Source organism: Hippopotamus amphibius, chromosome 3 (genome assembly GCF_030028045.1).
Source record: "Hippopotamus amphibius kiboko isolate mHipAmp2 chromosome 3, mHipAmp2.hap2, whole genome shotgun sequence".
Lineage (NCBI taxonomy): Eukaryota > Metazoa > Chordata > Mammalia > Artiodactyla > Hippopotamidae > Hippopotamus > Hippopotamus amphibius.
In genome coordinates, this window is record NC_080188.1 from 29,900,577 (window position 1) to 29,913,296 (window position 12,720).

Below are 12,720 nucleotides of genomic sequence, written 5' to 3' on the forward strand. Positions count from 1 at the left end.
TACAATAGCTTTATATTAAGTCTTGAAATACAGTCACTTAAATCCTCTACCTTTTTCTTCTTCAATCTTATCTTGGGCTATTTTAGATCCTTTGTTTTCCACATACATTTTAGACTCATCTTGTCAATTTCCACAAAATTCTTGCTGGAATTTCAATTGTGGTTATGTTGAATAATTAAATCTATAAAGGAGGAATTAACATCTTAACATTGAATCTTCGAAAACAGAAACATGATCTCTCCATTTATCATGTCATATTTATTTTTCTCAAGCTCACATGGAACATTCACTAAAATAAACTGCATTCTGGGCCATAAAACACCCCTTAACAAATTTTTAAAAATAGGAATTATACAACGTCTGCTCTCAGATCACAATGGAATTAAGCTAGAAGTCAATAACAAAAAGATAACTGGAAAATTTCAAAATATGTGGATATTAAATGACACACTTCTAAATAACCCATGGATCAAACAAGAAATCTCAAGGGAAATTTAAAAATATTTTGAACTAAATTAAAATGAAAACACAACTTATCAAAATTTGTGGGAACAGCAAAAGCAGTACTTACAAGGAAATTTATAGCACTGAATGCATCTATTAGAAAAAAAGAAAGATCTAAAATCAATAATCTAAGTTCCCACCTTGAAAACTAGAAAAAGAACAAATTAAGCCTAAAGTAAGCAGAATAAAAGAAATAATAAGAATTAAAGCATAAAGAATAAAGAATTAAAACAATTTGGAGGTTCCTTAAAAAACTACAAATAGAACTACCATATGATCCAGTAATCCCACTCCTGGGCATATACCCAAAGAAAACCATAATCCCAAAAGAAACTTGTACCATAATGTTTATTGCAGCACTCTTTACAATAGCCAGGACATGGAAGCAACCTAAATGCCCATCAACAAATGAATGGATACAGAAGATGTGGCATATATATACAATGGAATATTACTCAGCTATAAAAAGGGATGAGATGGAGCTATATGTAATGAGGTGGATAGAACTACAATCTGTCATACATAGTGAAGTAAGTCAGAAAGAGAAGGACAAATATTGTATGCTAACTCACATATACGGAATCTAAAAATGGTACTGATGAACTCAGTGACAAGAACAGGGAAGCAGATACAGAGAATGGACTGGAGAACTGGAGGTATGGGAGGGGGCGGGGGGTGAAGGGGAAACAGACGAAGCGAGAGAGTAGCACAGACATATATATACTACCAAGTGTAAAATAGTCAGTGGGAAGTTGTTGTATAACAAAGGGAGTCCAACTCGAGGATGGAAGATGCCTTAGAGGACTGGGGCAGGGAGGGTGGGGGGGACTCGAGGTGGGGGCGTCAAGGAAGGGAGGGAATATGGGGATATGTGTATAAAAACAGTTGATTGAACCTGGTGTACCCCCAAAAAAATAAAATAAAATAAAATAAAAAAAAGAATTAAAGCAGAAATTAATGAAATTGAAAACAGAAAATCAATAGAGAAAATTAACAAAATCAAAAGCTGGTTCTTTGAAAAAAAATTAATAAAACTGATAAGCCTCTAGCCAGGCTAACTAAGAAAAGAAGAGAGAGAACACAAATTACTAATATCAGAAATTAAAGAGGGTACATCACTACATATCCCACGGACATTAAAAGGATAAAAGGAGTATATGGGAGTTCTCTGTACTTTCTGCTCATTACTCTATAAACCTAAAACTGCTCTAAAATAAAGTCTATTGATTAAGAAAAAAACCCTGAGGCATATCCCATCAGCAGGGTTGAGCAGGGAAGGGTGGGGAAAAACAGATCATTCTCAATGGATGGGGAAGAGGGCATATGGTAACAAAAAATGCTTGTGCTTGAAAAATACATTGAATGAATGAATATGATCTCCAAATAAGGTTACATTCTGAGGTACTGAAAGCTAGGACTTCATCATACAATTTCTTTTGTGGGACACAACTCAACCCATAACGTGGGGCGTGGAATGGAAGGCATAAAGCAAAATTGGACCTTAGGGCAGGAGAGGCAGTGACCTAGAACAGCTGAGAGCAAACAGGCTGAGGGAATGAATGGGAAGCTACGCGCCCCAGGCTCAGTTACGGGGAAATAAAGCCAAAGGGGACCTTCAAGGCTCAGGCAGAATGCTGATAAGAGCTAGCTGGGGAGGACCAAGCCCAGCAGCTATGCCAAGATTCAGGCAGTCAGGTCTGTCACCTGCTCAGGCTTGATTGGCAGAAAGGACGTAAAGAGAGGTACAGCCATCAATATAACCACAGGTACAGAAAGTGCACCTCAAAGATCCCTTTTGTGAAGTAGGTATTCAGATCAGGTATTCAGGTACTGATATGCTGTTCAAGGAGCCTATGATCAGGGCCTGTGGACCCGTCCCCTAGTTCACTGTATAAAACCTTATGCAAACAATTAAGAAAATGGTAATAGGAACATACATATCAATAATTACCTTGAATGTAAATGGACTAAATGCACCAACCAAAAGACACAGACTGGCTGAATGAATACAAAAACAAGACCCACATATATGCTGTCTCCAAGAGACCCACTTCAGACCTAGGGACACATAACAGACGGAAAGTGAGGGGATGGAAAAAGATAGTCCATGCAAATGGAAATCAAAAGAAAGCTGCAGTAGCAATAGTCACATCAGATAAAACAGACTTTAAAATAAAAAATGTTACAAGAGACGAGAAAGGACATCACATAAAGATCAAGGGATCCATCCAAGAAGAGGAGATAACAATTATAAATATATATGCACCCAATATAGGAGCACCTCAATGCATAAGGCAAATGCTAACAACTATGAAAGAGGAAATGCAAGGCAGAAATAGAGACACAGATGTAGAAAATAAACACCAAGTGGGGAAAGCGGGGAGGGTTGGGGGTGGAATGAATTGGGAGATTGGGATACCAAATTATACACTCTAAATATATGCTGTTTATCATCTGTTAACTGTATCTCAATAAAAGTTCTTAAAAAAAAAAACAACCTTATGCGTGGTGGGGGTTCAGTAAATTTGTTCATTCATTCATTCATTTCACAGATAATTACTGAGCACATCCTATGCACCAGGAGGTACAAATGTGCTTCCTAAATTAAGAAATGAACGCATGTGGCATGGCATGTGGTGGCAAAGGCTACGGAGAAATATGAAGGAAGTGTGGGAAGTGGGAGAAGGTTCTGTTTCTGGGCTCTCCATAATGCTCCACTATCTTTTTGTCTATCCCTGCTTCTACACCACACTGACATAATTACTACATCTCTGTATTAGTCTTGATATCTCATGAAGCAAGTCCTCTTTCTATCTTCAAGAGTACCTTGGCCATCTTCAGCCCTTTCTACTTTTATATAAATTTTAGAATTGGCTTCTTAAGTTCCACAAAAAGCTGGGGTTTGATTGGTATTACATTTCTTCCATGATCAGCTTGGGGAGAATTGTAATTTTAACTATATCGAGTCTTCCAATCTGCGAGTTTAGTATCTCTCTCCTTTTAAATATGTTTTCTTTAATACCAGTAACATTTTATTTTCTTTGAAGACTTACATACATTTTATTAGCTTTATTCCTAGACACATAATAGTTTATGCCACTGAAAATGTTATCTTTAAAGCATTTATTTTCTTTGTTGCTCAGAAATAGAAATGATCAATATTTAGAAACTGATTTTTGTATCCAAACTTACCAAACTCTATTAGTTCTAATATCTTATTTGCAGACTCACTGGAGTTTCATATTACCTTCAAATAATGACAGCTTGTTTCTTTGTAGTCTGTAGGACTTTTATTTCTTTTTCTTATTTATTGAGCTAGCTAGGGCCTTCAGGAAAGCACTGACTCCAAAGGTTACTGAATTTTGGTTTCATATTTTGAAGGTAAAGAGCCAACAGGATTTGCTGACAGATTGTATTTAACAAGAAAGGAATCAACATCGAGTTCAAAGTTTTTGGTGTGAACAATTGGAAAAATGGCATTGTCACTCACTGTAGACCAAGCCAAAGGTTTGTTGATTATATAGTGCAGGTAATGAAATGAAGAAAGACAAGAACTGATTGATACTTATTGGTAATGATCTCTCTTAACAGGCTTTAGCCTGGTTTTCCACTTTCGAAGTAACTCACTCCAGTAAGGATTTAAACATTTACAAATGCTCGCAGTAGGGTTTGACTTGTGGCTTTCTGTTCAGCCACTGCCCTCTACAGGGGGCTTATCTAAATATGAGCTGTGCACTCTGATTAAAATCCAAACCAGAAAATATGGGATAGAGCTTCCCTGGTAGCACAGTGGTTAAGAATCCGCCTGTCAACGTAGGGGATAGGGGTTCGATTCCTGGTCTGGGAAGATCCCACATGCCCTGCAGCAACTAAACCTGTGTGCCACAACTACTGAGCTTGCGCTCTTGAGCCCACGAGCCACAACTAATGAGCCCATGCTCCGCAACTACTGAAGTCTGTGCGCCTAGAGCCCATGCTCCACAACATGAAGCCACCACAGTGAGTAGTCTGCACACCACAACAAAGAGTAGCCCCTGCTCTCCACAACTAGAGAAAGCCTGCGTGCAGCAACGAAGACCCAACGCAGCCAATAAAGAAAAATAAATTTATTTATTTATTAAAAAGGAGAAAAAATATGAGATAATTTTTCCCTCCAGCTTCAATCCTTCCTGTTTACACTAAACAAACACACACATTCCCCCCCCCCCCACATTTTGTTTTGTGATCTTTCCTCAGATCAGGTAACTACAACAGAACTTCCCACTCATGAAACTTGATCCCTGCAGTGAACTTCCAGGTAGCTTGTCAGGAAAGATGTCCTAGAAAGGCCAGCAGCATTTCTATGGGGTTACCCTGATAACAGTGAAGAGACAATCATACAAAGATACCTCACTGTCCCAGCTGGAAGGTCAATTTGACCAACCGTTATGCCATGTTTCTCAAGTCACTGGTAAAGCCTGAAGTGTCCTTGCACAAGCAAGCAAAACTATAAGAAGCTGGCAAATTTAACAATCCAAAGGACTGTTCAAGCCACATTAACCTTCCCACCCAGTTCCCTGCTGCTCATTCACCACACATGTAGGGTATCACACGGGGGTAAGGGCTGCCACTCCCCTCTCCCACCCCTCACCTGCCACCCAATCTCAAGAATCTAAACTCCGAAAGGCAGGGACGTTGTCCTGTAAGCCTCTCTCTCCTCAGTGTCCAAAACGATGCCTGTCATATAATAAGGCATACAATATTTTCTGGAATTGACATTTTCAAGGCTTTAAAAAAATATTACCTAAAAGAGTTAAATTTACATTTGTCCTAACTGAAAATCAATGTTGTTTAAAATTCATGAGTTAATAATAACAGCACTGTCACTGCATGGACGTAAATATCAGAAGGAACGGCAGATGGAGTTAATAACTTTGCCTCGAAGGAGCAGAACTCTAGAGGCGAGGGAGAGGATTGCAGTTTTTAAAATACAACTTCTACCACTTTCATTTTTGTATTTGCAATTGCCTTGACTTTCTACTTTACCTGTGTACATTATACACAGTCCTAATATCCTAATACAACTATTCATTTCCGTGTATGACCCGCCTTCTTCATCCATATATTCATACATTCATAGTGATACAGCTATTCACGACCATAGCTATACATTTTAGCCGGCTTCTTTTTTTCACTTGACCTACAGTTTCAGTTATAAACAGTTTTCCGTGTTTGTAGTCTTCATAACTACGTTAATGGGTTCATGATATTCCAATGTGTTACTGTACCATAATTTAGCTAGATACCTTAAGGTGGATTGCTTTCAATTTTCCAGTGAAAATACTGCTGCAGTGAAGACTTGTAGACATGCGGTCTTGCTCATTCCGCTGCTTTGAGTCATAAACTGCTGAATTATATTTCTGGGGTTCCACGTGGGCACCCCTGACCCAGATGAGGGACAGAGAGGGACCGTCGAGTACCTGCGTCCCCCAGACCAGGGAGCCCGCGCGGCGGGGCGGGGCCTGCTCCCGAGGGGCGTGTCCTGGGCGGGGACGAGCTCGCCCCGGCCCCGGGCTGCGTCACCGACGTTCGGCGCCGCTGAGCCCGGCGCGCCGCGCGCGAGTGGCCGCCCCTCTGCTCGCCGGCTGTGAGGGCCCGGGGAGCGCGGACGCCAGGCGCGCCGGCCATGACTCCCTGGGCGGGGGCCGAGCTCTCGGCGCTGAACCCGCTGCGCGCCGTGTGGCTCACGCTGGCCGCCGCCTTCCTGCTGACCCTGCTGCTACAGCTCGTGCCGCCCGGCCTGCTCCCGGGCTGCGCGCTCTTCCAGGACCTGATCCGCTATGGAAAAACCAAGCAAGGGGGCCCGCCGCGCCCGGCCGCCTGCCGGGCTTTTGATGTCCCCAAGAGGTGAGCGCGCCCGGGCGCGAGTCCTTGGTTGTCTGGGCGCGAGGGCCGGGGGTGCCCCGCTCGAGCAGCCGGCAGGGGGCAGCAGAGGCGGGCGCGGGGCCGGCGCGGACCGGGCCCGGGAGGCCCAGGCGGGTTCCGCGACGCGGCGCTACCCCGGGCCGCCCGTGGGCAGCGCCCGCGTCCGCCGCTTGGCCCGGGGGGCCGAATGCCGCGAGGGTCCGCCGGCGCGGAGGATGCTGAGCCGCGCGCGCCCTCGGGGGCGCGGGAGCGTGAGCTTGTGGCCGCACGTAGCCCTTCCTTCGGGGGAAGTGGCAGCGCTTCCCGATACAGGCCTGGTCACCAGGCGGTGAAGTGAAGTCTCCTTTGTCCCCCAGTTCTGCTCTTTCCCCGCTCCTGCGCTCTACGGGCTCATAATCTAACCTGAGGTCTCCGGAACTCACCAGACGTGAAGGCACGCCCTCCTTTCGCGGCCCTGTGTCCCCTGTTTGTTTCGCCAAGCCTCAGTAGGCAGGATGAAGGGTGAAACGATGGTCGCCAGCGGGCGCCACGTCCTTCGGCCGCACGGACCCTCCTAACCCGCATCTCGGCAGGTGCCCCTGGAGAAGGCTGCCCGAGAGGGCACTTTGTAGGCAAGCCTGGTCCCTAAGCGCCGTTGGACTTTCAGCAGACTTCAAAACTAAGTTCAGCGACAGGTTAAATCGTCATGACTTAGAAAGAATTCTTTCAGAAATTGTGAGGCTTGTTATAGCTTGTTTTCGTTTGTTTTTACTTTAAATTCAGAACATAACCAGGGAGAGTCAGCCAAACACTTCTAGGTGGTAGGAGTATGGCGGTGGCTTTTCTTGGAGATACGGCCTAAGTTGGCATTTGGGAAGGAATCTGGAGACATGTGATAGGGTTTCTGATGTATTAAAACACCTGAAACCTCTTATTGGCGGTGCCCCAGGTCTGCAGACAAGAAAGGGTCTAAGTGAACTCGGCTTCCCACTGTTGACTGTTGCAGAAATATTCATCAGGTGTTAACACTGAGAAGCGAGCACTAGGTTATTCTGAGCAAAGGTAACAGGGATGAGGCCTTGGGAAGAAGTAGACGATTCAAACACGGTAAAGCTTCTATTTCTTAAAGGCTCTTTTTAAGGTAAAATTTCCTGTCACCCTATTTTTAATCAGCTTTTGAGTGTAGTACTTTTCTGTTTCATAGCAGGGACATTCCTAGATTGTCATCTTTTTAATGTTATAAAGTGAAGGAAAAAATTCTTTTGGGAGTGTGAATTCTAACAATTGAAATTCTGAATTTTAAAAAAGGTACTAGTGTGGCTGGAATAAAGGGCACATTTCAAATCATTCCGTGCACTTACCTGTTTCTTTGGCTTCCATACCCTGTCGGTGACTACCCCAGTCTGTCATTATATGTGACAGCCAAGAAACAGATTTTGTGCTTTTCCCTTACTCATTGCTACAAAATTGGTACTCTTTGGGCTTCTAGTAATTTCTACTATATTATGAAATAATTTACGCCTTTTTCTTCTTCCAGAATTGTAGAGTGGACCCTCTTCTGGTGTTTTGCTTGGCCTTTTTTCTAAATTTAAAATTTCTTTTCATGCTAGAGAAGGTACAGCAAATCCAGGCCAATAATGAAAGGCAGAATGTCTAGATGCTATATTTAAATATTTTTCCTTGTTCAAAATTCAGTACTCTTAAAGGTGAAAATAAGCCTGTAATTTTTACACTTAGAAATAGGCAGCTGTAAAGCATGTTTCTGCACCAAAGAGCTTAGGTGAATATATTCGGGATTATTTTTTCCTGAAGAGGAATTAAACCTTAATTGAGTTCATGGAATGTTTGATTCCATTATCCCTGTCTGGTAGTTTTTTGTTTTTGTTTTTTTTAATCACAGTGATAGTTGCTTGTTTTCTTTTGGTTCCTGGAGTTTATTCAGAAAGTCTGAATAAATACAAGACCTCGAACATGAGTCACCGTGCTCTTGACTTGCATAGTGTATATGGAAGTACTTTTGTTTCTGACATTTCAAGATGTTCTAGAAACATTGCAATTGAATTGAGCTTTAGAGACAAAGAGAACCATCCAGACTTTTCCTACTGGAGTTCAGAGGTCCTAACCAGCAGTTCAGGGGAATCTGTGGATAGAATTTGGGGCAAATTGTGTTGGAAAAAATTACATCTTTATTTCACTAACCTCTAGCTGAAATTCGGCATTTTGTTAATGCTGAGTATAATCAACAAATCACACTAGAATCAGCAATACCTGCAATTTTGTGACAGGTTTTTTTAATATTGTATTAAAAATGTTGAAGAGACTTCAAAACAGTATTTTCATCACTATAAGAACACTGTATTATCCTCCACTATATCTTGTTATTTAATACATTGATTAAGAAGCACATATATCACAAATGTTTCTTAGTGGTTGTGTTACCTATATTTCAGCATAATTGGTTTACTTTGTATCCCATATGTATTTTAAGCATGTAGGCCTCACCACACTGCCAAAGGAGTCCATGGAAGAAAAATGTCAGGAATCCCTGCTCTAGACTATAAACTCCATAGGTTTACATTTGTCTTGTTTGTTGCCATATCCCAGGCTCAATGCCTGACAAATAATTAGGTCCAAAAAAAAAAAAAAGGTTTTAATTTTAATTGGTTTGTTGATTAACTTGGCTGCTTTCTCTGAGAGTAACTTTGGATGTGGTACCTTCTCTTTCATTAATTTATTTAATCAGTGTTTACAGAGTACTTACTATTGCCAGGAGCTATTCTAGGTACCTTGGAGCCTTTGTTTTTGTAAAACAGTAAGTATGTAAACAAATTTTGTAAAACACACAAGGTAATTTCAGATGGTAATAAGTGCTTCAGAGGAAGTGCAGCATGGTTACTTGATCATGAGCAAGGTGGGGGTGGTGATGACCACACTGGAAGGGTTGATTGGAAAGGGGCAGGGCAGGAGATGAGTTCATTTCGGAAGGCCAGGATAGTGGCAGGCCTTATGGACTGCGGTGGAGATTAGATTTTATTCTGAGTGTATGGAAAGCAGCTTTCGGATGGGAAAGGAGGCATGGCATCATGTGATTTATGTTTGAGAGGGTGACTAGCCATTGTGTGGAGAAGACTGGACAAGAGGCTGTTAATGGTGGTCCAGGCAAGAGGTGGTGGCATGGATTAGAGTGGTAGCATAATAGCACCTGTTTGTCATATAGGTGGTGATGACATTAAAGCACGTGGCACAGGGCCAGGCACCTAGTCAGAACTCAGGAACCATTAGTTTCCTTCCTTAGTTAAACTTGTAATTGGTCCTGGGATCAGTTCTGGCATTCATCAAATATGTATTAAATCAGATCGTATCTCCTGTCTCAGAACCATCCAGTGGCTTTCAGCTCACTCACAGGAAGAGCCCAAGACCTTATACAGTCTTGTCCCCACTGCCTCACTTGGGTTCTATAGTTTGCCTCCTGTGTGGCTCCAGTCCAGTTTTCTGGGTCTCTCTGCTTGTTCTTTCTCCCACCTCAGGGCCTTTGCACTGCCTGTTTCCTCTACCTGGAAAGCTCTTCCGCCAAATAGCCAGATGGTTTATGCCCTCACTTCCTATAGTTCTGCACAGATAGAACCTTCCTATCCACCCTGTTTAAAAGTATAATACTACCATCCACAGCGCTCCTTCTCTTCCCAGCTTTAGTTTTCTTGTTAGCGATTATCACCTACCGACATGCTGTAAATTTTACTTCTGTGACTATAAGCTCCATGAGGGCAGGAACCATTGTCTTTTGTGTTCATTGCTATATTCCCAGAGCCTAGAGCTGTCCCTGGCTTATAATAGGCACCAAAATGTTTGTTAAGTCAGAGGAGTGCTTGCTCGGTGCCCAGCCCTGTGTTACCGTAAGGGTAACCTTATCCCTGCTCCCAAGGGCTCACTTCAGTTAAGCGAAGTGCCAAGGGAGGAAAAAGAGAGAGAGAGAGCGTCTAGAACAGAAGGAAGTGGAGTTTTCAGATCTGCTTTTGAGGCTTGAGCTGGGTCTTTTGAAAAGAAGCGATATGACCTCAAAGAGTAGAGCACGTTTCCTATAGTGGGAAATCAGGCAAGTAAAACAAGTGATAGAATGTACAAAATGTAGGAATAAGAAAAACAATCTGCCTGTGAATCAGAACCCCATGGCACAAGTAGGGCACAGCGAAACGTGGCTTAGCTTATAGCAAACATACTTGAGTGGTTGGTTTGGTATAAATTGGTATGTGTAAGATAGGGCTGGAAAAGCAGGTTCAGGTAAGTCTAGATCACATGAATAGGAGCACAGCTTTGTGATTTTAACTTCAGAGTCATCAGGGTTGAGTCTGGAGCCAAGCACTGCCACTTACTACGTGACCTTGGATAAGTAACTTTACCTTCTGAGCCTCAGTTTCCTCATCTGCCACGTGAAGATAACCATGTAAACTTGACAGGATTGTTGGGAAGATGAAATGAAATACTCTTACTGCTCACCCCACAGCTAGATGATTCTCTTTCCTAGTTACCAGAGGGATTTCTTTAATTTAAAAAAGACTGAAATGAATGAGCTGTCCTCTCTCTCTCTTTTTCTTGATTGTGATAAAATATACATGACATAACATTTTCCGCTTTAGCCCTTTTTGAATATACAGTTCAGTGGCTTTAAGTACATTCTCATTATTGTGCAACCAACACCACTATCCATCTCCAGAACTTTTCCATCAGCCAGAGGGATTTTTAAAACATAAGTTATCACTTCACATCACTGTGTTTAAATGCCTCCCCATCACACTTAAAAGCCAGTATCCTCACAGGACCCTGTAGGGTCTGCCCCTCCCTTTTCACACCCTAGCACCCTCCACGCTGGTGTCCTTTATTGTTCCTCGGGGCCTTTGTGGTGGTTGTTTCCTCTGCCTAGAAAATTCTTTCCTCAGCAGTGCACAAGGGTTACTCATTCTAGCCAAGTGTCACTTCCAGAGAGGCCATCCTTGACCGTCCATCCAGAATGACCTCCCCTCTGCACCCTCTCTGTCCCCTCACCCAGCATTGGACTAGATGTCTACAGGTTCATTTGCCGACTGCCTGCTGGAAGATAAGCTCCATCAAGGCAGGCACCTGGTCACTTTGCTCCCTGCTGCATCCCCAGCTCCAAGAACATCACCTAGCAGGTTCTAAGTGCTCAATTAAGTTTTGGGGGACTTCCCTAGTGGTCCAGTGGCTAAAACTCCATGCAGGGGACCCCAGTTCCATCCCTGGTAAGGGAACTAGACCCCACATGCCACAACTAAGAGTTCGCATGCCCCAACTAAAGATCCTGTGTGCAGCAACTAAATAGATCCCACACACAGCAGCTAAGACCCAGCGCAGTCCAATGATAAACATTCAAATAAAAAAAATTCTTTTTCAGAAACATGAAGTAGGTAAAGTGGCTCAAAAATTGCTCCTCAGAAGCTGGCCCCTCCTCTTTCCATGGGAGCCTGCAGAGCAAGGTTCTGCTGGCATTCTGCTCTGCTCTGCTCTGTTGGCTCAGACCAGAACTGGCTCAGTTCTGGGAAGTGTATCTTAAGGAAGACCCTGGCAGGAAACAAAAACTAGGGACCTGGGGGTGGGGACAAGGGGATAGAATTGACACACATGCATGAACTTTGGAGGAAACTAAGCTCTTGAGCCTGGAGAAGATCCGAATCTGGAATAACAGGACATCTCAGAGAGGACAGATCCAGTGATAGAATTTGTAACAATAGTGGGGAGAATTAAGTGGGTTGCTGTGGAATAATCAGCTTAGATCAGTGTTTGTCAGGCTAGGTTGTGGGCATGGTCTGGGGGACTGTAAGTTCTGGTACTAACGAGCGTATGCTGGATCAGCGGGAAGAGGAGTCCCTGAGTCTATGCGTAATCCTCTTGACTCCAGGCCGTCTTACTGCATCACAGATTAATGAGACAAGGAGAGCTTAATATAGATGTGGTGCATTGAAGACCAGGGAGGCCAGATGACCTCCAGGCACCCTGCAGAGTCACAAAGATTTTGAATTGATTTGATTAGAGAAAAGTAGTAGAGGTATACGTAAAGAGATCTCAAAAAAAACCACAATAGGCCCTGGTGACATATTAGGTGATTTCACTGCAGCAAACTAACATCATCTTTTGCATTAAATTGACATTGCTAATTGCAACTTTTATCGGCTTTGTGGTTTTATTTATTGCATTCGTTACTGTGTTGATTGCAAAATACACATTGTATGCGTAAGAGAGATGTACCTATCATGAGTCAACAGCTAGTTTTATGAGTTAATATTTGTCATGTTATTATAAACGTAATTTAGGTCAACGCAA

General features: G+C 42.9%; 1 protein-coding gene across 3 annotated transcripts in view; it reads left to right on the forward strand.

Moving 5' to 3' along the window:
• The first annotated feature begins 6,066 nt into the window (after positions 1-6,066).
• The window catches only part of SRD5A3 (steroid 5 alpha-reductase 3), a 35,129-nt gene continuing 28,475 nt past the window's right edge, over positions 6,067-12,720 (forward strand). For all 3 annotated transcript variants that reach the window (XR_009052853.1, XR_009052854.1, XM_057729601.1), the window contains exon 1: positions 6,067-6,390. Coding sequence is in view for 1 of the 3 variants with exons in the window: in XM_057729601.1 (XP_057585584.1) it covers positions 6,170-6,390 (221 nt within the window). In the remaining 2 variants the exon portion in view is untranslated. The remainder of the gene's footprint in view (positions 6,391-12,720) is intronic.